This window comes from Argopecten irradians, chromosome 15 (assembly GCF_041381155.1).
Source record: "Argopecten irradians isolate NY chromosome 15, Ai_NY, whole genome shotgun sequence".
Classification (NCBI taxonomy): domain Eukaryota; kingdom Metazoa; phylum Mollusca; class Bivalvia; order Pectinida; family Pectinidae; genus Argopecten; species Argopecten irradians.
The window spans coordinates 11144424-11171284 of record NC_091148.1 but is presented as its reverse complement, the minus strand read 5'-3'; the positions used below and the strand labels follow the sequence as shown (position 1 = coordinate 11171284).

The window sequence follows — 26861 nt, the reverse complement described above, 5'->3', positions numbered from 1 at the left end:
AACAAAGACAAAGAAGGAGTTTCCAATCTCTATGTATATATGTCTCTGCTTTTATGATTGAATTATAAATTAATTTGCTAAAATTAGTCCTAAATCTGAGCAGAGTATCTGTCAAAATGGTTTTACTAGGCAGACATGTTACGTTGTTTTCATTATAGAAGTTGATATGAGCCCATTTAGGGTGAAATGCGTTAAGAAATTAACAAATAACAAGTCTTATTTGCTGAGCTGAAAACGATGACAGTATTGCTATATTTATTGGATTGACATGCTATTAAAAACACCAAAACACTGTTTCCTGCATTTTCAACACACTATCATCACATGTGATAAACCTTGGAAATGTCAACAAAACGCACCTGTCGCATTTCAGTTATTTTGACGACGAGACCAAACTTTATATCCCGAGTGCTGGACGGTATCGCCTGCTATTGCTTGCTTCATCTCATGTCAAACATATTATGAGTGTATTTTTAAGTTAGGAAAATGTTAGAGCATACAGTGCAATCGATAGCGTATTTGAAACATCACGTTTCGTAACCTTCAAAATTGCCAATATTGTAGTATTGCAATAGCCCAGATGATTTTATGGCTGTATATGTCCACAGAAAAGTATATTACATGGAACAGCTGGTGGTACGTTTATAGATAGTGAAATTAATGTATATGGAAACAGGCTAATCGGTATATGCAGACGATGAAATTAAATTACTTACAGCATCGTTTAGCAAGATGTTACCGGGCCGGGTAGTCTGTGTTCAACGAAATCAATGTGGGGATATATTTTCCTGAACACCGGGTATGCGTTATGTATAACACCGGTAGAGTTGATCAACCTCGATCCCACCTTTATGACATTCAGTCTAATTGTGTAATTCATTGATATAAGATTTATGTTAAACGAGAGGGAAGGAGCGAGGGGATTGTACCAAGATAATTATATATATATGCAATATAATTAAATTGTGAACAATTTGCATTGGTGTAAGTTTTATATAGACGTAGTGGAATGCTCTTCCGTTTTTTGGTGTATTGGACTAAGTCTAGTGTTGTTCTACAACATGTACTAGCGCTGTGAAAAAATCTATCGACTTCATGAATGCAGTGATTAAATACGCTCCAACAGTTCGTCTATCAGACAGGCGATCTAGTATGTTTTGTACGGAGTTCGTACATGTGTAGCTAGTTTACCATGATGTCATATCATTTGTGTGCCACACGGCAATATGTGGTACTTGCAGTTAATTTTCTAAACTTATTTTTGTGTGGCGGATTTCCGTTTAATATGTCCGTTTTAAATCTGGAATTTCTTCGTGTTTTTGGGGATAGTAAAGCACAAACGGCTCTTGTCCAAGCCGTTACGACCGGAATATTGGATTTAGCTGGTAAGTATAATATCGTTTATCTATTCTTTTTTATTTGTCTTTAATTATTCGATGTATGCTAAACAAACCGAAAAAAAGTGATTTTTAATTATTATTTGGACGTTTTATCGACCACTATATTACATATATCACATTGTTAGCGTGTACACGTTGTTAGATTTGATATGGGACAGTATTTTCTAGCGTTGTACCAAACAAAAGGTTACGCCGCCAAGTTTAATGGCACATATATATTATGTATGAGTCTCCTACAGTACACTTAGTTGACAAAACGAAAGCAAGCATAAAATGTATTGATTTAAAGTAAAATGGGGATTTTGCAGTGTATAAAACTTTTTTTCGTCTTCATCGCTTTTATAATAAGTATGTGGACGTTTTGTCACTCACCATAGTTTGTTTGTTTGTTTGATTAATTTACGTCCAACCAACAGCTATGGTCATGTAAGGACGGCCTTCCATGTACGTGTATGCTGTGTGTTGCATGTATGTTGTCTCGCGGGGTGCGTGTTTTACTCACCATAGTATAATCTTCGTATACGTAGTGTGTATACGGTGTTTTATGTGTGGAACATGTGTTTTCTAATGTGTACTATACAAACTAAAGGCGTTGGGCCGTCCACTTGATATAGTATGTGTGTCTTCTACAGTACACTTAGTGCGGTATGCAGGCAGTCTAATACACGTGTGCATTACTAGTACTGTTCCACGCTCTCATACATGTATCAGTCATTGACAATGTTAATACAAAAACATGATATATATCGATCTTTGACAAAATTAATGTATTGATTTAGAGTTAAATGTGTGTTAATGTTCTTACTGAAAAAAAGAGCTTTCAGTTCAGTGTATATGTTGACAAATTGAAAATATCAAAGATTTAAATTTTACATCGACAAATAGAAGAAAAAAAAATTAGTTGATATTGAATTTTGGCAGTAGAAGCATTGATTTGTTTGCATGCATTTACCGTGCCGCTAGCTGACAGAAATTCTTGTCCAAATTGCAAACTTTCAACTATTAAAGGCTTAAATTACCCTGCCATCAATTGACTAGAAAATTCTGGTCATAATATTACGCTATAACCATTGTGAACGTCTTTTATAAACTTTAGGTAAAGGATTATAAATTATGACACTTCAGAAATTTGTCTATTTGATAAGAATAAAGTTATTTAGTTGGCAACATAATTACTATGGATTGAACAGCTTGCGAAACGTTGCGAGACGAGGTTCAATGAACGGGATTTATCTTTAATTTCAAAACAAATATTGATAACGGGAGGTCGCATTTCAAGGACAATTGATACCGGGTCCGAGAGGTCGGTTTTCAAGGGTTATTGATACCGCGAGGTAGCATAATCATTTAGATATAACTGCCTTAAAACATATACAAGGTTACTGTCTCTTCCAAACTAGTTGTCTAATATATATCTTAGTGTATTTGTAAATACGTGTATGTTAAGCTATCTTAATATGCAGGTTTGTGGAGCTGTTTTCCTGCATTGCTAGATGTCTTAGTTTAACAATATCTGTGCTTCAATCAATGGATTAAAAAACGTTACGTACAATTATATCGTACATGTCAACAGAAAATGCAAACAAAACGTTCAATATGATTAAGATACAGAGCCGCTATTGAACGTTATGGTTTTGAGGATCTGTATTTTGATCAGATTTTTTTTAAACTTTGAAGTCTGTCTGCATTTAAAAAATAGGGAGGTGCTTAATTATTGACGCTTAGTATAGTTTGTCCTACTAAAAGACATGTTTGTTGGAGGAAGAAAGCAGAAAAATTGCACTTCACATACACTAAAAAAAGCAAACATGGGAGGCCGTCCTTACATGAACCTGGCTCTAAATAGGACGTTAATTAATAAAAAAAAAATCGTCACAAAGCAAGATTTACGGGGTTGCATTGTTACAAGGTTATCTATGGGGTTATCGACAGCTGTATTTTGGAATATGTTCTCTTTTTTTATCTCATATTTACATTGGTTTAAATTGGTTTATTTCATGCAATACATCAGCAAACAGGGAGCGGGACGACTGGTTCGCCCGTTGTCAGTATAACGTGAACGGGTGGGGTGTGTTGCTTTGTGTCTTTGACGGCATACTTCAGTGATATAGCACTATAAAAAGGGCAACAATCCCGCTATACAGGAGGACACAACACGAACATACCGCAGTCTCCCAAAACACGCACCTCTCACTTCACACACACTACACACTGCGTACATGGGAGGCCGTCCTTACATGACCCTGGTTGGTAATATGACGTTGAAATAATCAAACAAACAAACAAAGATTTACTTTACTGTAAATGAGACAGACAAAGGGATTTGCGTTAATAATTTTCAAGTATAGAGAATTGCCACACAGTCTCCCAAAACACGCACCTCGCACAACATACACGCGACACACCGCATACATGGGAGGCCGTCCTTACATTTCCCTGGCTGTTAATAGGACGTTAATTAAACAAACATACAAACATATAGAGAATTGATTTACAATCGGAACTTTCTTTAAAACCACACTACTGCAGTTTTTTAAATTACGAACTATTTAAATTGTGAAAATTTGGAAACAAAAAAGTAGAGATATGACAATATTTTATATTTATATACAACGCGAATACCATTTGGATATTGTCAGATCCTTTATCAAATAGAGTAATAATAAGGATATGTATTCAATCGGATTGGATAACATCTCATTTGACGTCACGTTATGGTGACCTTTCAAATTAGCCAATTCAGGCATTTCGTTTTTGGAGGCCGCGGTACGTTTGGTTGATTAATTAACGTTCTATTAACAGCTATGGTCATATAAGGACGGTCTCCCATGTATGCTGTGTGTTGCGTGTCTGTTGTGCGAGGTGCGTGTTTTGGGAGACTGCGGTATATTTATGTAGTGGCCTCTTTTATAGTGGAGCTGTTGCCCTTTTTTATAGTGCTATATCACTGAAGTATGCCGCCGATGACACCAAGCAACACACCCCACCCGGTCACATTATACTGACAACGAGCGAACCAGTCGTTAATGTGGCACCATGTAAAAAAAAAAGCGGGAAACAGATTGTCTACCATTATGGATCACTGAAAAAATGTCAAAGTGCAAGGATTCTAAAACAGTTTTTATGATTAAATCAAGAACTTAACACTGAATCAAACAACCATGCAAAGCGTTAATGTAATCATATGAAATGAACATAAGAATTTATAATCCTATCAGTAAGTTAAATTGGATTCGAGTGAACAAATTCTTTAAATCGTTACTAGTCATAAAGTTCTGCATGGATTGTAACCAAATGTGGTCAGAACGACATTTACAATACCGAAGCTATGGGTGCTATTTCAATCTGATAAAAATACAAATCTTTATAACCACTCCGTTCAATATCAAACATTGTGATAATAAGAATTTGTATTTTAATCATATTGTCTAAAAGTATATTACATACAACAACGCACACCGTAAAATTTCCAAATTAGAAAATTAATTAATTTATATTTATTTTCCAGGTATTATTTGTGGACAAGTTATCAATAGATACGGAGTGAGGATAGCAGGAATGTGTGGAGGGTTGCTGATTTTTCTGGGACTTTCTTTATCATTCTTCGCCACAAGTATTCCATATCTTATCGTTTCAATCGGCGTTATCGCAGGTACTTTTCTTTATTAAAACATATATGTAGTATTGTGAATATAGTAATATGTCCCAAGCTTAGATGACCCTGGCATTAATGCACTTGTTTGATTCAATGCACGTCATATTAACAACCAGGGTCATTTCAGAAAGACCTTCCCATGTATGTAGTTTGTCGCGTGTGTAACCAAAGCATCCGTTAGTGAATTTTTCTCATAACTTATAAGAAGGCTATTCGGTTCAAATATTAGATATGTAAATTAAGATTCATCAGAGTCTGATCACATCGAAGCTACTTGTATGGTAGTGAGAATGCATTTATTAGACTTTATATAGTATTGAGAATGCATAATGCATTAATAAGTATTCTTTATATTTTTTTGTGGGGAATTTAAAACGTGTTGTTTTTTACGACGGTTCTACTTTGTATAGTAGTGAGAATGCATTAATTATACTTTGTATAGTAGTGAGAATGCATTAATAAGTATTCTTTCTCATATTTTTGTGTGTGGGAATTTAAAACGTGTTGTTTTTTACGACGGTTCTACGGTTCGGTTCATTTGGTCTGATTTATTAGATTAACGTGGTACTGGCATATCAATAAATATTTCTAGGTATTATGTATCAAAAATAATTTTCTTCACACCAGGTTTCGGCTTTTCATTAACCTTTGGCTCCTGCTTTACATCCGTCGGTGAATATTTCAACGGAAGAGCGAAGTTGATTGCAATATCGGTGATTGGGATAGGAGCAGGATGCGGGTCGATGGTTTTCCCTTACCTTATGGCGTATCTGATTGAGGTATATGGATGGCGCGGGTGTGTTCTGCTGGTAGGCGGTTTAATGGGGAATATAGTCTGCTTTTTTGCTGTCTGCAAGCCCAAGTCAGTCGGCGTGGCAACACGTAACTATGACGATCCAGAAAACTTGCGTCAGCCTCTGCATGAAGGAGATGTCACATACGACGTACAGCTACCTCATCAACCACAGGATCACAGAAACCAAACTGATCAGTCGTTACATGAAATAAACATTAAATCTACTACAAATAAACATTACACTGGTATAAAAAAGTTAAAGTTGTTGTGTAAAAATATAATTTTTATCATTTTTATATTTGGAATTTCGTTAAAGATTTCGTCTTTCATTTCATCGTTGATATACATGTTGGAATTCTTACAGACAAAAGGATTTGATGAGAAAGAAGCATTGCTATTATATTTCTATATGAACGTCTCCACAACAATTGGCAGGCTACTACCAGGACTGTGTATACTTATACCCGGCATTGACGGACTAATTGTATCAGCAATATTTACAAGTATAAGCTGTGTATCAGGCGTCGGCCTAGTTCTAGCAAGTGAATACTACCAACATGTGATCCTAATGTGTACCTTTGGGATGGTAATGGGATGTGGTAACACTGTCTTGTCTATGACTACAATGGAAATCGTTGGTCTTAACAACTATGCCGTCGGGTTGGGAGTACTCATGACAGTCATAGGTGTTAGCAGTATAATCGCTGGAGTAGTTTCAGGTAAATCAATTTTTAAAGAAAATATTGCATTACGAAACAGCTGGCTATTTCGAGGTACATGCATTAATTTTGTTAAAGAATTTTACTAACTCACTACGTGTCTGAAACAAAAAATATCATTTTAATCAATTTTTTTGTTTGATTAATCAACGTCCTATTAAAGTTATATGTGCCGTATTTTTCATACTCACGAATCAAGATGAGCTTTTAATATGTTATTCATCACCAAAAATTACCAACTTTTTGAAAATTACAGTGCTTTCAATACATAGGTTTTAATTTAACATGAATAAATAAGAGCAGAAAATGATTTTTGGCAGTACTGTCTGTTATGACCCAGTATAACAGAAATGAGAAACCAGCAGCTAAATTCAAAACACAATTTAATTACATATACAATATTATACAGAGATGGTTTACAATATCTAAAGTAATTGGTGGTGGTACAAGAGTAATATACAATGATTTAAAGTGTTACTTATCTGTATGCGAATGTCCTGGTATAATCCTTGATCCTTCATGGTTTGAAATTAACAATAATCACAAATCCACGAGGAAAATGAATATCCACAGATGATTTGAAAAGTTCCAGGCAGTATGAATAAATCCACACAATAGCACTAAATCCACAGTGTTGTAATAGTCCACAGATAAAGTCACAATAGATCTCCCAATAGAATCTAATATGGCTCTGTACAATTCTTGATATGTCTCATTACAGTTCTCATTACAGTTCTTATTAGCTTTGGACAGTTGGAGTATATATAGCTAAACCCTAATTCAAGAATATTGGAGAACCTTCTATTTCTAGGAAAATCTAACTAAAAACAGTAAACAAATAAACACACAGAACTTTCTGGAAATAGATCATTTTAGATCTCTACTTATAATCAACATGTTTACAAACATATTTGTTTATACATGATAATATTCTAGAAAGTTCTATAACCTAAATCAATGATATGACCTTTATAGGATGTATTGATAATAAAGCTATAGGAGTTATCTCCCTTATCTAATAACAACATGTAATTAGTGTCATACATAACATGTCAAAAATAATTTATTTACATCAATAGCGAAGTGAAAAGAGTATATACGGTGAGACCACGAAGCCAAATTGTGTTCTACAATTTCATTACACATTTTTACAATGTTTTTAGTAATTATAAAGTAACTTCTGCAGGTATGCTTTCATTTAAATTTATTTAAGGCATAAAAACAACATTTTTTCAGTACAAAATGTGTTGTAACTAAAGTTTAAAATTCATCTGGAGCCATTTGAATGGTTATTACAGCTTTATTCATCAAACCTTATGGTTTTTAATAAATTAATGATGAAAAAATAGCATGTTAAAATTACCGCCCAGTTACGGCACATATAACTTTAACAGTCATGGTCATCTAAGTATGGCCTCCCATCTTTGCGGGGTGTAGTGTGTAAGTAGTGCGAGGTACGTGTTTTGGGAGACTGCGGTATATTCGTGTTGTATCTTCTTGTATAGTGGAACTCTTACCCTTTCTATAGTGCTATATCATTGAAGATACCAAGCAACACACTTCACACGGTCACATTATACTGACAACGGGCGAACCAGTCGTCCCACTCCTTGTATGCCGAGTGCTATGCAGGAGCAGAAACTACCACTTTTATAGACTTTGGTATGTCTCCGCCAGGGGACAGAACCCAGAGCCTACCTCATAGGAGCGAGCGTTCCAGAAAAGTCCAAACGCATTTGAGACGACAGGAAAAAGAGAAAACATAAGATCCTAAATTTAGTCGCCTTTTACGATCATGCAATACATCATATTTCTATAAGGAGGTGCATTCGTTGTCTCACCCATAGCCCATGGTAATAGATGTATATTTTGTTAATTTTATGTGTCCTACATTTTCCCCGACCCGTTGCCGATATAGCCACATGCATTGTATAGAAACTTAAACTATTCCTGAAATTACTACAGAGACCCAAACCCCCTATTTTGAAATGTTCGTTACTGTCGCTAGTCAATTTTTGTCATGAAAATCTATATGTATAAGTATTTAAATTGTAGAATAGACTGCGACTATTTTTATAAATGTGTACTTACATCACACTTGTTTTAAAAAATAAATACATTGTAAGTTATTGTTAAATTTAAAGCTCATGGCATACGTATTTGTAGTTGTCTCACAAGTGATAGAAATGTTCGTTACTATGAGAGCGTTGGCTAAAAAAATATATAAATACTTTGTAAATGTCATGTAATTATGTCTATAAACTATCGGAAGACATTTATGTCTGTAAATAAAATATACTTACCCGTATCGGCTATTAGACATCGAAACAGAAATTGTGCCAGAGTTTTGGTTTTAGAGAATTTTTTTTAGAATTGAAATGTTCGTTACCCAATTACCCCTCGATACTGGAAATTTTAGAAAAAGATACTTTGATTTGGTTCGATATTGGACTTCTACGGTTGTAAAACTATAATATTTTCGAGTACTCGCTTGGGTCAAGCACTTGTATATTCATGTAGCGGCAGTTATAATAGAATAGAAATGTTCGTGACTGAAATGTTCGTTATCCGATTTTTACGAAACCTACGATCAGCTCCGTTTGATGCTAGCTCTGCACGTTATACGAACCACGTGTTCTCTGAGTGATCTTCCGCCATTTTTTCAAAGTCAGAAGCGTTGTTTACAGATACGTTGGTGAATGCAAACCTACTTGTAGTTGGACCAGTGGTAAGTACACCTGTTTGATATTCTGATATTTTCCTTTTTAATCATAAAGTCTAATAATAATTGGTATGTAAACATCAAACTGGATACACAGATCATCACAAATATTATTATGAAATGCATAAAGTCTATTCGCCTAAATAAATGAGCCCTAAACATAGAGAAATGTTCGTTACTGAAGGTAACGAACATTTCATAATACGTTATAACAAATTATGTAGGAGATAGCAGTACAAATGAAGGATTCAATTTTCTTTATTTTATTCTGAAAGTGTACAAGCATCATGCAAGGTTTTGACGATAACAGTAAAATGTGTGGAAACATCTTCATAAAAGACATTATAGAAATGCATTGCTGGGAAAAACATAGTGCATATTTATATTATAAACAGACCAAGAAAGTGGTCAAAACAACTAATCTCACAATGTTGGTAACTATAATATATCTGATAACTGTACAAGTAATATATACTACAATGACATAAAAATGTTTCCTGCATCGTTTGTATCTTACCTGCTGCATAATTGCTTCAGAAGCCTTAGTAACGAACATTACCATGAATGGTAACGAACATTTCAAGAGGATAGAAATGCATTTAGAAACTATATACAATACTAAGAAAAGAAGTATTTGCTAATGAATAATTTTTAAAGTAAACATTAAACAATATCTTGATTATATTTCAGGAAAACATGGTGAAATCACGCGCTGAAATCCAGAAAGCTTACAGGGAACGCCTTAAAGCCAAGAATACAGAAGCATATCTTAAAAAAGAGAGGGAAAGACGAAAAAGAAGCTATGTCCCGTCATCTCAACTCAGCAAAGTTGCGCGTATAAAGAGAAATTACAAACAGAATGAAGCACTAAAGAAACACAGGAAAAAGAAAAGGGATCATGCAGCAAGAGTGCAACTTATGCAAGATGCCAATGCCAATGCCAATGTTGATGCAGCTGAAAATGAAATGGATACTAGTGGATATGACAGTCCAGATTGCAGCGAGGAGCATCTTAATCAGCCAGGACCGAGTGGATTGGTCGTGCAGTTGCCATTTGCGCGTAATGTCCCTTCTCGTCGTAATGGACCAAGAAAAAGAATAAGTAGAGCTATATCGAAAAAGTCAAGACAACTGAAGGTATTGAGACAAGACTACCATAAATTGAAAGTAAAGTACAGATCGGCTTGCAGAAGTGTCCAACGCCTAAAAAAGAAATCGACTGAAAATAATCCTAGCACGCCTAGAAGTAAAACCGAAAGGTTGATACAAGACGCCGGCCTAACGAAAGAACAGGGGACAAAAGTGAGAAAACAACTACTGATGTCAAATGCCATCATGGATGAAGTTAAGTCGGCCATACAAATCAACAAACCGGGAAAACAGAAACTTGTACGCAACATCATATGCGGCAGGATAACAAAGAAATACAGATGTGGAACTTTGATAAGTAAAACAACGGGTATATGTAGAAATCGTATTGCCAAGGCTACAGACAAGGCAATCGACACAGTGACACAGCTCCGAAGAAAAGGGGAAGTGATGAAGTTTCGAGACGATGTGATCGCTTTCATGGAAAGGGATGATAACAGCAGAAGCCAACCTGGTAAAGCAGACAAAATAAAAACTGGCAGACGTGAAAACACTCAAAAGAGAACTTTAACTGACTACCTGACAAATCTGCACACGAAATTCCTCGCTGAAAATCCGAATGTAAAGTTATCATTGACATCCTTCTCCAGAATCCGTCCGAAGTACATACAGACAACGTCATTCATTTCTCGGGACAGCTGTCTGTGTACCAAGCACCAGAATATGGCTTTAACTCTAAAGGCGATGAGGCGCGAAGGCATAAATGTTCCTGTTAATGCAGAGACATATGCGAAAGACCCCCAGATTCAAGATATTTCAGAGGAATTGAAAAGTGTTGAAGTTAGGTATCACGAATGGAAGCGTGTTCCCGTGGAGGAGAAGGGGAAGAAAAAGATGGTAATGCGTATGGTACAGCAAACTGCAACGTCTGAAGAGTTTGTAGCTCGTCTTCGGAATCAAACAGCCGAATTTCAGGAGCACGTTGCTAGAATGAGAAATCAGTACGAACAAATACGTCTTCTGAAACAAAAACTTCCAGCCCACCACGCAATTGCCCACATGGACTTTGCCGAAAATTATAATTGCAGATCAGCGGAAGAAATTCAATCTGCATACTGGCACCAAACAGGCGTTACCCTCCACCCAGTCGTAATTTACACGAAAGATAGTGAGAATAACGAGGTTCAAACCCTTCAACACCAGAGCGTCGTTCTTATTTCGGATGAACTGGCTCACAACTCAGCAACTGTTGTCACCTTTCTGACCGATATCGTGGAGATGACCAAAGCTATCGATCCGGACATACAATGCATCCACTACTGGACCGATAGTCCTACAAGTCAGTATCGAAACAAGACTATTTTTCACATGGTAGCAAATCACGAACAACTCTTTGGTATGAAGGCAAGGTGGAACTACTTTGAGGCAGGCCACGGTAAAGGGCCTTGCGACGGGTTAGGAGGAACAACCAAACGTATGGCGGACCAAGCAATGAGGTCGGGTAAGACTGTAATTCAGGACGCGTCTGATTTTTATGAATGGACTCAGTCGGACACTTGCTCTATGCAGAACGTGAAATTCCGTTTTGTTGCGAAAGAAAGATGCGAATCCACGGCAAGCGAGTTGCAAAATCTACATTTGAAGCCAGTTAAGGGAACCATGAAGATCCATGCTGTGGTTGGATTGGGAGACAACGGAATTTCTGTCAGAAATGTCAGTTGTTATTGTGATGCTTGTATCGAATGGAATCTTTGTTCGTTGTGGGAAAAGGAGGTCACGTCGGATAAACACGGGGACATCGCGAGTGCTGACAATGTATCCAATGATGACGGCGAACAAGTTGGAAACACTCATGTGGACGTGGGACACATTCGCACGCGCACGGAAAGTCCATCGACATCTAGATCTGTGCAGTCGCAAGATGAGTCGCCCAATGATGTCAATATCGGTGAATTTGTTGTGGCTTTATACGATGGAAAGGCCTATGTTGGTAAATTAATCGACAAAGATGTAGAGGACAATGAGTTAGGATACAAACTTTCGTTCATGGAGCAGAGAAAGAAAATGTTCCAATGGCCCAAGGGTGGAGACGTATTGTGGTGTAGCAAAAGTGACATTTTGTTTAAAATAGATGAGCCCAAAGCTTCCGCGAAATCGGGGCGAATGTTTGTTGTCACACGGGCTACTCTGGATAAGATGGAAGAGTACTAGAATAAGGTCACTAAGTGTAACATCACGGTACATGATGTATTTCATTCGCAAATGAGGTGTTAGTAGGTACCAAGAAATGTACGTTACTTTTGTGAAATGTACGTTACATGTATATAAAAACGAAGTGTCCAAATCAAAGGTACCGTAATACATGGTCCGGTGTGCGATACAACAAAACTTTGCAAAAACTTTGCAATTGAAATCGTGCTTAAAAGTGTTTATCCATTCATTTTACAAATTCTTGTTCATTTCTAGTTTAGAGTTATAGTTTCAAGTTACTCCGAATTTCATTTCGATCATCGCTTTGTACATTTACAGACAATAATTAAGGACTGATAATAAGTATATGCAACCATAGGAAATGGCAATTTACTTAGCAGTTTGAAATTTTACGTGATTATTATTAAATGACTTCAAATCGGAATGACCAATAATATATATGCACTTACTTACATTCAAATAAACAATTGAAATGTGCGTTACTTTTCCCATATGTTACATTTTAATGTAATTGTGTATAAAGTTCCCAGAAAATCAAAGTTTATGGTTGAATTTGTATTATTCATAAGTAAAGTGTTCCAATTAAAACTTGGCATAACTTATAGTGAATGATTTCAGTTTGTTAATGACAACTAAAATAATCAATAATATTGTTTCACAAAAAAATGTGGTGAAATCACAAAATCTGCCCTCAAATCTTCACTGTAAATTTCAATACACGACAATATAAATACTATTTAAGGTACAATATTTCCATAGAAAACCTTTCTGTTTGCTTATATTCACAAATGGTCTGATTTGAAGTGACCATAAACTATAATTAATACGATACGAGTAGTTAAATATGAATAGTAACGGACATTTCATCGTAATTTGCTCCTAAATTTCCACTGTTTTCAACAGACAAAATCTCAAAAACTAATAGGAGATTGTTGAAAATATTTTACACCGTAATGATACAACCCTCGACCTATATATTGGCACTGGAGGTTTTGAATTTAACCGACTTTAATTTCCGAGAAACTTTTTTCGTGAAATGCACCTCCTTATTGAAAAAGAGTGAATAGGGGTAGCAGGTACAATTCTAATGCCTTACATGCAGGGCCATACACAGACAAACGGCGAAATGAACCTACATTAACACATAATTTTCCCAAGAAATCTATATTTGGTGTTCTAATGTCATAGGATTAAGGCATCGGCATGACCCTGACTGTTAATAGGACGTTAATTAATCAAACAAACAAACAAAAGTATTGTAGTGATTGTCAATTGCTGAGAGACGTCGGGAAACATAAGGCGACTCGCGTTATGAAAATAACAGTTCCTCACAGGGGCGAACGCTCAACTAAAGGCCAAAAGTGAGGCGGTGCCAAGGGAGGCATTAGGAAGGATAAAGTCAGTTAGGAAGAAGAGAAAAGATAAGATCCTAAATTTAGTCGCCTTTTACGATCATGCAATAGGGGCAGCAGGTATAATTCTAACGCACTACCTGCAGGGCCACCAACCTCAGGTGGGCTATTAAAATTGCCTTTCTTCCTTGGTTCGTCCGTCAGTTAACATTTTTACCGCTATTTCGTCTGCGAACTGAAGGAATATTTTTGAAAATTCATTTGTATCTATTCAAAATTATGCAGAAAGTGGTAACAAGAGGCCCATTCGGCCTGTATCACAAGTTTCAGGCTAAAAACACAAGCTATCAGCTTGCAGGCTTTATAATTGAACATAATCTTTTTATTTCTATAGACGGATTTTAAAGAATTTATTAATCTCCTATAGGGCCCTGCCCTTCTAGCCCCTGGGGAACAGCCCCGCCGTTTATACAAAATTGGTTTCTCTTCACCCAAGGAAGCTTCAGACCAAATTAGAACTAAATCCCTTCATTCCTACAGAAGAAGTAGAATTTGAAAGAATCTGCTATAATTCCCATATTCGGGCCCGCCCATCAGGCCCCTGGCGGGCCGCCAGGGTCACCGTTTATACAAGATTGTTTTCCCTTCATCCAAGGAAGCTTCAGACCAGATTTGGTGAAAATGAAAATCTATTCAGCCGTTTACGACTTGTAGGGATTTTTGTGAAAAATTGACAGACGACGGATGCAGCGACATTACATAAGCCCAAGTCGTTTCGTGACGGTATATACCTGTAAAACTAACTTTTTATTGAAAAACAATTTATGATTACTTTTCTTTTCACAGGATGGCTAGTAGACGTCACTGGGTCCTATCATGCATCCTACTACAGCCTGGCGGCCGCTCATGGTCTAGCGGTTGTACTATTTACGTTTGGTGCAGTACTCAGGAAATGTCACCGAAAGACAGATTCATAATATGGACATTCAATACATTGACATCAATACTTAAAATCCAGATCCTTACCATTACTCCGTTTTACAAAGGATCCGACAATATCCCATATGGGGTCACGTTATGCTTACCTTTCAAATTGACCAATCAAATTTATTGACAAATTACTTCCTCCAACTTTCCTTACGGGGAAAGTAGTTCTGATTTAGAACTTTGGTGATCTTATTAGATCTTAATAAATCATTATCATGAATGAAGTCATCAGGAGAATCAGTGTCGGCATTTTCTATCTTTTGAAATGATTCAGCCCAGTATGCATGATTATATATAATACTTAAAATAATTGCAAATAGTACATTAACGTCTTTCGGCACAATATATCATCTGAAATTCTGATGATGTTTCAATTTTTTGAAATGCTATCATTCCCCAATCTGTGTCAACCCAACGCCTGTTTCTGGACTTGACGTGAAAAGTACAAGGCCTTTCGCGGAATCAACTACTGGGAAATGCTCATGGATAAGCCTTATGTTCCGTGGCGCACATGTTTTCATAACAAGTTATCTTAAATTAGAACAAGAATTCTACGGAAGTGGATGTGTCGCCTGCACAGCATCACAAAAAATAGTTATTTACAGTTGAAAATATTGTTATTAATTTAGGTGAAGAAATCAAGTTCCATAACTCTTGCAAATATTGATGGATTTTGAAAAGTATCGAACCCATCTAAGGTCTCATTGATATAAAGCAATATATCAAATTTGGTTGGAATCGGACAATAAATACTAATGTTTTCAAGCGGAAGCCATGTTTTGACTATTTTAAGGTCCCGTAACTTTAGCAAATATTGACAGATTTTGACCAGTATCGAACCCATCTAAGATCTCATTAATATAAAGCAACATACCAAATTTGGTTGAAATCGGACAGTAAATATTTAAGTTATCGAGCGGAAACCATGGGTTTTTCTGTTTTGATGATTTAAAAGTCCCGTAACTCTTGAAAATATTGACGGATTTTGACCATTATTGAACTCATCCAAGATCTCATTGATATAAAACCATTTATGAAATTTAGTTGAAATTGGAAGATAAATAATTAAGTTATCGAGCGGAAACCATGGATTTTTCTGTTTTGACGATTTTAAAGTTCCGTAAATCTTGCAAATATTGACGGATTTTGACTATTATCGAACTCATCCCAGAACTACTTGATATAAAACAATTTATGAAATTTGGTTGAAATAGGACGATAAATATTTATTTGTGTGTTTGTTTGATTAATTAACATCCTATTAACAGCTATGGTATATTTAAGTTATCGAGAGGAAGCCATGGATTTTTCTGTTTTGACGATTTTAAAGTCCCGTAACTCTTGCAAATATTGACGGATTTTGACCATTATCGCACTCATCTGAGATCTTTTTTTTCAAAAATATTATTTTATTCAGTAATACATGTAAATAACAATACATTTCCCATTCGCATATCTAGGGCTCTCATTAAATTTCCATATTTGTTATATTTTAGATCAAATTTATCTCGCTCTTCTCTCTTACCCAATAACAGATGTATTAAGAATTTGCGCTTGCATACATTTCAATCATTCGTCTCATCCACTCAAAAATTATATGCAATGAAGTTAATTAAATTAATTTCCACAACAGTTTAAAAATATATCAAGGGAGACAACTCTTACATAAAATAGTCAGAAGGGAGACTTTCATTCCGTTTCATTCGGGAAGAAAACAAACACATTTACTCATAAGGAACACCAAATTCACCTAACTTGCACCACTCTCTGCATCTGTTATGCAGATACATTCACACATAATAACAATACTTATTGTTACAGTAATACTGCATAGTAAATTGGATTGTTTGTGTAAGTAAATAATAATAATGATGATCAATATAGAAGAACACATAAAATCATTATTTGAAGGATATTTTATAATAATAATGATAATAATTACAGGAGGACACATAAAATCATTCTTTGAAGGACATTTTGGTAAAAATATATTCCAAATTAAAAAGACATACTGAGTATAGAAAAGGTAAACCTTTCAAAAATTAGATGTTATAGTCCTATTTTGAAAGAGAAAAAAATTGTGCAAAATTCACAGTATGTTATATTGAATAAGAATTTGGTGCATTGGCAAATATGTGAAGAAAAAGAAAGCTTATCTGGAAAAAATCAGTGGTCCGCAGTCGTTTCGGGTTCGAATATTATCTTTCATCTGAGATCTTATTGATATAAAGCCCAAATTTGCTTGAAATCGGACAATAAATACTTCAGTTATCGCACGGAAACCGTTTCCCGGACGCCGACGCCGACACATAAATCCCTTAAAAAACTGAACATTCCTAAATTGTATAAAATAGCGATTTCCCGATCGTAATTAACAAGTGACCTTCCCCCTCGCTTACAAGTTATTTCCTCACCGCCTTCACCCGGTGATTATACTGACACCAGACAATCCAGTAGTTTAACAGGGACAGAAACCTGAGCCTTCGTCACAGGGGCAGGCAGTCAACATTGAGATGGTGACTAGACAGGCCTTACGAAGAGGAAAGATAACATAAAAAATTTGGTCGGCTTTTATAATATCCTCGAAAGGGTCAGTCATTGTTTGTTTGTTTAATTAATTAACGTCCTATTAATAGCTATGGTTGAAAGGGTCAGCAGGTAGATTCTAACGCCTTCACTCAAAATAACAAATACAACTTTATAACGATAAACTTACATTCTGAGTGCCTGTTTATCTGATGTCCTATTAACCATGTAAGGACGGCTTCCTATCTATATATATATATATTAAGAATAAAAAATATCAACACGGCATTCCTTTTCGCAAACGTTTTCGGGCCTTTCAGGCCATCTTCAGGCGATTGTTTATATACTTTAGCTTTGGTACAATATGACGTCATAGTAAATGATGTTAATAGACAATACTCGCAGGGGAGGTAACGGTATAGTCAGTAAATATAGGTACAGGTATCACTATATTTATAAATTATTATAACTAATCAATAATGAACATATTAATGACCATTCAATAATGGTTTAAACAATTTTACAAACATACTTTCTTTGCAGTGTATGTTTGTAATCCCAGCATCTTCCATCATGTAAAATGGGAATATAGTAAAATAACCTTTACCACATTTGTCGAGGTGTGCACTGAATGGGATTTTCCGAGTTTCTGGTGAGCGTTTTTGCTGCTGATGAACTCGGACTATCTCACTCAGTGCATTTCCTGTTTGTCCTATGTAGAATTCTTTACAAGTTGGACATACAATCACGTAGATAAAGTTTTTGCTTTTACAACTTAAATAATTATTAGGCGTTACTTTTTCCCCAGTCTTTAAAAGGAGATTAGTCCCTTCGTGGATGTAATTGCAGGTCCCACATCGTGTGTCTCCACATTTCGTCACCGAGTAGGTGCATCCCTCAGAATCATTAAATCGTGCACTTGTAAGTATCCTTTTCGAATTTGGCGGCTGTCGCTTACTTTGAAGGATTTCAGATTTTTTGACAAGTTATTGCATCTTTTGGCTTTGATGTAAGATTGGAATTATGTTCTTTGCCGTTTCTACGATATTTTGATGGTCTATGGTGAATTTAGTGGACGTATTTAGGTTATTCAACATATTGTGAAATGTTACTAAATCTGTTTTTGACCTTGTCTAAATAATAAAGCAATCATCAAGATATATTTTCCAACACAGTTTTACGTAGTTGACAAATGTCTCGCAATAGTTTGCCTTCAATTTGTCATAAAGCTGTTGTTCAAGATATCCCATCACCAAATTTGCGTATGTCGGAGCGACTTTGGTGCCCATAGCTGTCCCGTTGATTTGTAGATAATGTTTTCCATTGAAGCAAAAAGAATTATTCAGGAGAATCAGTTTCAAAGCTTCAATTATGAATTCTATTTTGAATCTTGGATCCAATGCATTTGAATGTTTGTTTGTCCAGATAGCATGGCTTCAATACCGAGTTCGTGTGGTTTGTTTGTGTATAAACTTGTCACATCGAAACTCACCAGAATTGCCTCTTCATCAACTTCGGTTGGGAGTTGTGCTATGAAATCCATGTCGTCTCTGAGGTAACTCGGGATATCTTGACATAAGTGTTTTAAATTGAAATCCAAGAAATTGCTTAGACGGTGCGTTGGGCATGCCGGTCCTGCAATAATAGGCCTCAATTTTAAATCTGCCGGTCTTAGGATATTCACAACTTCAGAGTTTTGTAAATCAATGGCTTCTTGGATCACCTCACTTTTATGATTTTTCGATAAACCATAGAAGTTGCTACATTTAACGTTAAACACTGTTAGCTAGTTCTTTTCTTTTTCAGTGAGTGTTTTACATTGTGCTGTTAGCTTATTTTCCTTCATAGTTATTTTGTCCATGTTTTCATGAATATCTGTATCTGTATATTATTTCGGATCATTTAATTGTTCAAGAACTTCTTTTTGTACTGTTCAGAATCCATTATTATTATGGCCCCACCTTTGTCGGCCTGTTTGATCACTATGAACTTCTCATTTGTCATGGTATCTAAGGCTTCCCTTTATCGACGGGTTATGTTTTGCTTTACATTGTTTTTGGTTTGTATCAGATCCGAAAGAGTGTCTAAATAGTTATCCAGATGAAAGTCTCGACCTTTTGGTGGCATACAATTTGATTTATTTCTAACTAGAGGTACATCTTCCGTGACCTCTTTATCAGCAAAGTATTCCTTTAGGCGTAAATTTCTTCCAAATTCTTTTATATCTACCTGTAGTTCAAGAATATTTTTGGTTGGAGTTGGAGTGAATTTAAGTCCATGTTTCAAAATATTTAATTCCTGTTCATTGAGGTCTCTACTGGATAAGTTAATTACTTTTGGAGCTATTCTGATATCATTTCCTTTGGCTCGGTTTCCTGTTCCGATTATCTCTCGCGGGATGGGTTTGGTTGACCTGCTCCTGAAAAAATGGATAAGGCGGTATGTTTTTTTTAGTTTGTTTCTTTCCCGGTCTGCCTGGTTTTGGTATTCCTACTATTACAGTAGTGGGTATTCTTTTTCTCTGGTCACTTTGTGATCTTTTCCGCGGAGGAATGTATTGTTTTTGTGTTCTTGGCTTTTCTCTGCTCTGCTCCTACTTCTGCCTTTTACATCCGATGGAGGTGGTCGAGTTGAATTTCTCTTCCTCGTGCGTTGTTTTACGGCAGGTTCCTTGTTATTCTCCTTGCCGTAGTTTGTTTGATATGAGTCCAAGAGGTTTTGTTTTTTGGCCCATAGACAGATATATTTTTGCTCTTCTCCGGAAGTGTCTTTAACTCACATTTCCTTCAACTTTTCGGAAATGTGAGTTGAAGATATTTTGCAGATTTCTTCATTCATAAGAATATCTACCGCTTTATATGTATCTCCGTATCTCTTCTGTTTGATTTCAATGAGTTTAACGTCAGTTTGAAAGCGTTTGACGACCAATTCAAATCGTAGTATTTTCGCATCCGTGGCGTCCCCATTAATTTCTTCCATCAGATAATTTTGCGGGAGGATATGACTTTCAAGAGCAATCCATTGTTTGTATGTTTCGACGAACTTTTTGTTTCTTTTATGGTTCTAGAAATTTTGTTTAGTTGCCTTTTCCAAATTGGAAGAATGGTTTTTCTTTTGATGAAAGCTTCTCGTTCCAAATTAACATCATTCAATTCTTTGAGAATTCCGTTTTCCTAATAGCCAGGCAGTTCATTCTGTGGTTGAATTAAATGACATTTTACATGATGGGAGTTGCTGCGATTATAAACACACTCTGCAAAGAAAATATGTTTGTAAAATTATTTAAACCATTATTGAATGGTCATTTATATGTTCGTTATTGAATAGTTATAATAATTTGATAATATAGGGATACCTGTACCTATATTTACTGACAATATAGTTACCTCCCCTGCGAGTATTGTCTATTATGACGTCATCATTTACTATGACGTCATCTTGTATCTAAGCTAAAGTAAATAAACAATCACCTGAAAATGTTAGCGGAAAGAAATGCCGTGTATTTCTTTATTCTTAATATTGTTGAACTAATCACACCTAATCAGTTTTAATTCAAATATTCTAAAAGCGGCTTTTGATAAAAAGAGTTGATAGGAAAAATCAACTTTCTTGAAAACCCTGGTTTGCCTGAAAGGGTATTTTGGAAATGATGGGTGTATTAATCCTTATCTATACAGCTAGACTTATAAAGTTTTTGTTTCCATTTACACAGAAAGAAAATATCCCACAACACTTCAGTATTATCCATTTTTCCTCCAGGTTTTTATGATTTGTAAATTAGGACAAGTAAAGCATTTCTAGATTTTCACACCGTGTACTGATGCACAACGTCTTTTAAAAGTTTAAGTATATATATATATATATTTACGTGTTATGTTTAATTATTTCATAAAAGTACGTGGTGCGTGTATTTGGGTATATATTCGTGTTGTATTCATGTATAGTGGAACTGTGTATAGTGTTGTGTCACTGGAGCATAATTTCTCTATATGGAACCACTGTAATGCACTACTAACAGGGCCAACGCAACACTGACAACGCAGACATCATAGTCACGCATGGCCGCCCTTACATGTCACAGGGTGTTAACAATTAGAGCGTATCATGATAATATCAAATATAAATAATTCATGCTGAATTTCATATTTGATCACATACATGTTGCATTGATTCTTGTGATACGAGCAAAGGATATATTTTCACGAACAATGCGAATCTGTTCATGTGCCAATTTTAGTAAAGGTACTAAATCGTTAAAAAATCATGTAATATAAGATAAAAAAGAATTATAGAAATAAAAATGGTTTTAAAATTTGTATAACCATTTTGTTCAAAATGGAGAAATACTGAAAAGAAATAGAAACGACCTAGTCACTATTTCATATAATTATCTTACGGCGAATGTAAACAATCGCTATGTACATGCGCGGTGCGGGAACATTAAAAACACCAATTTATCGACAACAAGTTCCTGATTACTGTGTTAAATCTAATAAACGTTGAAACGTATGCAGAAGTTTTGTGAAGAATTTGTAAGTGTAAATAATCATATATTGTACAGTTTTTTGCAGCTATAAAGGAGAATTTTCATGATATTGCATGGTTTTATACTTGCTTCTACCATTATTTTATTTTCATTTGTCATGATAAGGTACTAGTCCAGCATGTAAAGTTACGTATGATGTCAATTTTGCTGTGATGAGGGTAACTCACCGATACATTTTTGAATAGCAAAGCTTATTAGGTATTCTAGTTGTCTTAAGAATTTTGTTATCAACTGCATATGCACTTTAATAGTATAAACTTGTTTGTTTGATTATTTTAACGTCTTATTAACAGCCAGGGTCAAGTAAGAACGGCCTCCCATGAATGCACTTTTGCAACGTATGTGAAATGCGCGGTGCGTGTTTTTGGAGACTGCGGTATGTTCGTGTTGAGTCTTGTGTAAATTGGAACTGTTGCCCTTTTTATAGTGCTATATCACTGAAGCATGCCGCCGAAGACACCAAGCAATATGACTCTGGCTGTTAATAGGACTTAAATAATCAAAATAATCAAACAATCAATCACACCCCAACCAATGACAAATCAAAGCAAACATGAAAATCAAAATAAAATCTTAAGAAAGGGTTTGGTTTTTCACAATCTGATTAAACCAGATCCTTATAACCACTCCGTTCAATAGAGGATGTGACAATATCCCATAAGGGGTCACGTCGAGATGACCTTTATACCACGTGTACTTCAGAGCAAATGCAGTTTCTACACCTTACAACATCAATTGAAATCGTCTTTTCGCCCTAGTATACTTATGCAATTAGCTTTGTTGTGCAATTCGGGCGAGATTACTACATACTCGAAAATAATGTAGACAGCTTTTTCAAACTCGTTCGTCCCCAGTCAAGATTCTGGCAGTGCCAATATGATTGGCCGTTTCAAAAGGTCATCTTAACGTGACCCCTAATGGGATGTTCTCAGATCCTCTTATCCAACGTAGTGATAATAAGGATCTGTATTTTAATCAGATTGGGTTTTTCAAGACTTGTTTGTTTGTTTGTTTGATTAACGTCCTATTAACAGTTATGGTCATGTAAGGACGGCCTCCCATCTATGCGTTGTGTTACTGGCACTACATTTAGGATGTTAACGAAACACGTAGATTTAGGAGATGTGTCAGAGAAAACTGTCGGTGATGTGTTCGCCAAGTGTTTTATGCGAGGGGTACAACAAAACACCAGAGAAGGAAAGGTTACAGCAAATCAAAGAAATACATAAAAAGGAAGAAAGGAGGAATTTTCTCATTATATCCTCCGTAAGAATGTACGGTACATTATCTCAAAACATTTTGTCACTAATCTGATTAAAATGCATATCCTTATAACCATACCGTTCAATAGAGCCTCATATCACAAGTACTGATAATAACTAAGGATCTGTATTTTAATCAGTTGCTTTGTCACTAGAGGGTTATGTAGTAGTATTGGATAAGTCCACGAGAGTTATTTCACTTGGATGTAAACTCTCTAGCAATGCTAGGTAATAAAGTCAGTCTTTATCCGCCATTTCAATAAGATGGTCAATGGTCGTGTTTGGAATATACCTTTACAGGTTAGAGTTTCAGGAGCAACTCAGAATAGACGCATTCGAATTGCTTACAGACAAACAGTGCTTGAATGCTACAATAAATAAAAAAATCACCATAAAATTATCAGGGTGGATTATGGACTCCTTCAAAAAGATTCTCAGTATACAGTCTTTTACCATGCTTAGCGCCCAGCATACAGGAAGTGGGACGACTCGTTCGCCCGTTGCCAGTATAATGTGACCGGGTGGGGTGTGTTGCTTGGTGTCTTCGGCGGCATGCTTCAGTGATATAGCACTATAAAAAGGGCAACAGTTACACTATACAAGAAGACACAACACGAACATATAACAGACTCCAAAAACGCACATCTTGCACAACATATACGCAACACACCGCATACATGGGAGGCCGTCCTTACATGACCATAGCTATTAATAGGACGTTATTTAATTAAACAAACAAAGATCTGCGACTAAATCACACATTTAACACGTTTTCATGAGCCCTGAAAACATAGTTGTTGGACTGCATCGCATACCATAGACACAGGGGTTAGATTTTAGATTCCACAACAGGTTTAGTTAATAAATATTAATTTCAGCTATAAATATTCACTAGACGGAAATACAACATTCAGTTACATTCCATAATAATTGCAAATTGAGTTTTAAAGGGTTTGATTATGTGTAGATACCAACTATTCAGCATTTTCACAAAAATCGTCATTTTCTTCGTAACCGGACCCCTGTTAAATCGAGTAACGAATCACATTTTCTGTGCTGCTGTTACTGCTCAGAAACATCTATTTATTTGTTTGATTCATTAACGTCCTATTAACAGCTTTGGTCATGTTAGGACGGCCTCCCATGTATGCGGTGTGTTGCGTGTATGTTGTGCGAGGTGCGTGTTTTTGGAGACTGCTGTATATTCATGTTGTGTCTTCTTGTATAGTGGCTTGCATTGACTGATGAAGAAAGTTAATCTTCTGCAAATGTTACATGAACTGCGAAGCGGCAGTTTACTTCATTAGCACGAGATTAGCTTTCTTCATCAGTCAATGCAACCAACAAAATTGACAATCCTTAAATAAATGCAAGATTACCTGCGTAAACTATGTTAATAGTGTATATATATATATCGCTGTTTTGCCGTCTGGCGCAGTGATTTTCAACCGACGCGGGATAATTCGGACGACGGCGGGAAACATAAAATGACCCGCGTTATGAAAATTAGCTTTTAATTAATTTATTTAAATTAAAATGTTAAGAATGTGATGGTTAGTGTAGTATTAACGGTAAATTAGTTACTTTTTGTTACTTTTTGTTATTATTAATTTCTTTTTACATTTCCAGTTTAAAAATTAAAAGCCGTTTCGGAAAGGAAGTGGCCCTTTAACAGGCTAATCTGTATTGGTAGACTTACCATGGACGTCTACAGTCTGTTGCAGGAGGTCAAAGTGTTGCTTGACCACTGTCACATAAGCCATTCTCGCTCTACCGCCTGCTATCCCTTACAATATGTAAAATGGTTCAATTGGAATATACAGAACGAAAATGTAGGTATATATATTGGTGTTTGAAGAAATGTGCATTATTGAGTAAATCGGCCGACTATTTAAGCTTAAGATAAAGGTTATTTAAGGATGTACATGTACTCTTCCGATAAGTCAAAATTTTCTTGTATTAAACGTTTTTCTCATATAGATTTTTGGAAACAGGAGTTTATACCATAAAAGAAAATCGAAGAAAAAACATATGTCCGTATGCTCGTTTTCCAGCTATTGTCACTCAACCTAGTTGACAAAATATTGGATTTTAGAGGAATTTTGCCGTTTTGACCATATGCACAATAGATTAAAGCCATAATTTCCTAATGAGATGTTTGATATGTATGGGTGTGTGTAGAATTTATTTTCCAAGTCTTCTTTAAAAATATAACAGTTTTGGTTAATAAGACTGATATTTTTTCTCATAAAAATATACCAGTTTTGATTAATAAGACTAATATTTATCTCAGAATAACAACATATGCTACCCCTATCCCTTAATTTTGAGCTACAAAATGCACCATTTTCAGACATTTTTGCCAAATTTAACCCTTTATAGGAAAAGTTCTGATATTAAACATTTGTTAATATTTTGCTTATCAACAGGAAAAGGGTTGTTCTTTCTAAATTAGACATAAAAATGGGGGGTCCGTGTGCTTACTTTTTTGTCTCATTTGAATATTTGTTATTTTTCAGTATTTAAGAGTAAAAATAAAAGTGCTCAAATTACCATTCAATGTAAAAATAGTGACAAAAGTGTATCATTTCACACATTAATATTTTAATTACCACATACCCAGTAAAGATTTACAGCAAAAATTAGCTCGATACAGCTAAAAAACACTGACGCAGTGACGATTTAAGTTAAAACAATTTCAGTAAAAAATGGTAAAACTGTGGCTCACCTCAAAGCGAAAAATGACACAATTTTAAAATGGCCGTCAAATTGGTAATTTCTTAAAATCCCCGTATAGAAAAAATCTACTTAAAATAGAAATTGCACCTTGCTACAGATATTGATCGATTTTATTTGAAAATATCATAAGTTCTTTGATCTATGTCGAAACGAGACTTCAACGGGACTGAAACCTCAGAAGAATACATCCTTAATATGTATTTTCTGGTGTACTAATTTCTTAATCCATATCGTCCAGTTTTTAACTTTTAACTATCAGATATATCTTGTGTGTCTGGTCAACTAGGGATATTTACTTCTGTGTATTTAATGATACTCTGCCATTTTAATTCATCATAAAAAGGTGGACTATGCTTCAGACTTCTAGCATTTCCTACATTTGTTACTCAAAATTAGGTCTACTCTACATGGGGACTCTCAGATATATTGACTATTTTCCTTGTTAAAGGGCAACACCTCTCGGCTGGCATTAAATGTTTGTTTATTTGTTTGATTAATTATGTAAGGACGGTCTCTCATGTATGCTGTGTGTTTCGTGTATGTTATGCGAGGTGCGTGTTTTGGGAGACTGCCGTATATTCAGGCAGTACATGTATGTGATGTATTTAATTAAATATTCCTCTGATGACAGTATTTTAATGTCACCTCAGGAAAATATCCTAAAACACACAACCAAGTATTTTCACGATCAGCATATCTCCAGATAGTAAATTGGGTCATGTTGATATGCCTTATCAGTGGAATGCATGCATGTTCGTGCCCAAATGCAGTATTGACATTAAACAATGTCCGTGTTAAATATGCAGCGGCATTTTGTGTGCGGGGTTGCAGACTTCATTTATAGAATGTTTATTCAT

At 35.6% G+C, this 26861-nt stretch overlaps 1 protein-coding gene across 1 annotated transcript; it reads left to right on the top strand.

The window, feature by feature from the left end:
- The first annotated feature begins 564 nt into the window (after window positions 1-564).
- On the top strand, window positions 565-15696 carry LOC138309173 (monocarboxylate transporter 9-like). Its single transcript, XM_069250330.1, has 4 exons — window positions 565-1385; window positions 4909-5052; window positions 5683-6570; window positions 14791-15696. The coding sequence occupies exons 1-4, from the start codon at window positions 1193-1195 to the stop codon at window positions 14919-14921; spliced, it is 1356 nt and encodes a 451-aa protein (XP_069106431.1). The 5' UTR covers window positions 565-1192; the 3' UTR covers window positions 14922-15696.
- The last annotated feature ends 11165 nt before the right edge of the window (window positions 15697-26861 follow it).

What these genes read in the sequence shown, in the direction of transcription:
- LOC138309173 (XM_069250330.1), top strand. Translation starts at nt 1,193, where the DNA reads ATGATGTCATATCATTTGTGTGCCACACGGCAATATGTGGTACTTGCA. An exon ending in CGGAATATTGGATTTAGCTG is followed by an intron (nt 1,386 to 4,908) that starts GTAAGTATAATA and finishes TTTATTTTCCAG; the next exon opens with GTATTATTTGTGGACAAGTT. An exon ending in AATCGCTGGAGTAGTTTCAG is followed by an intron (nt 6,571 to 14,790) that starts GTAAATCAATTT and finishes TTCTTTTCACAG; the next exon opens with GATGGCTAGTAGACGTCACT.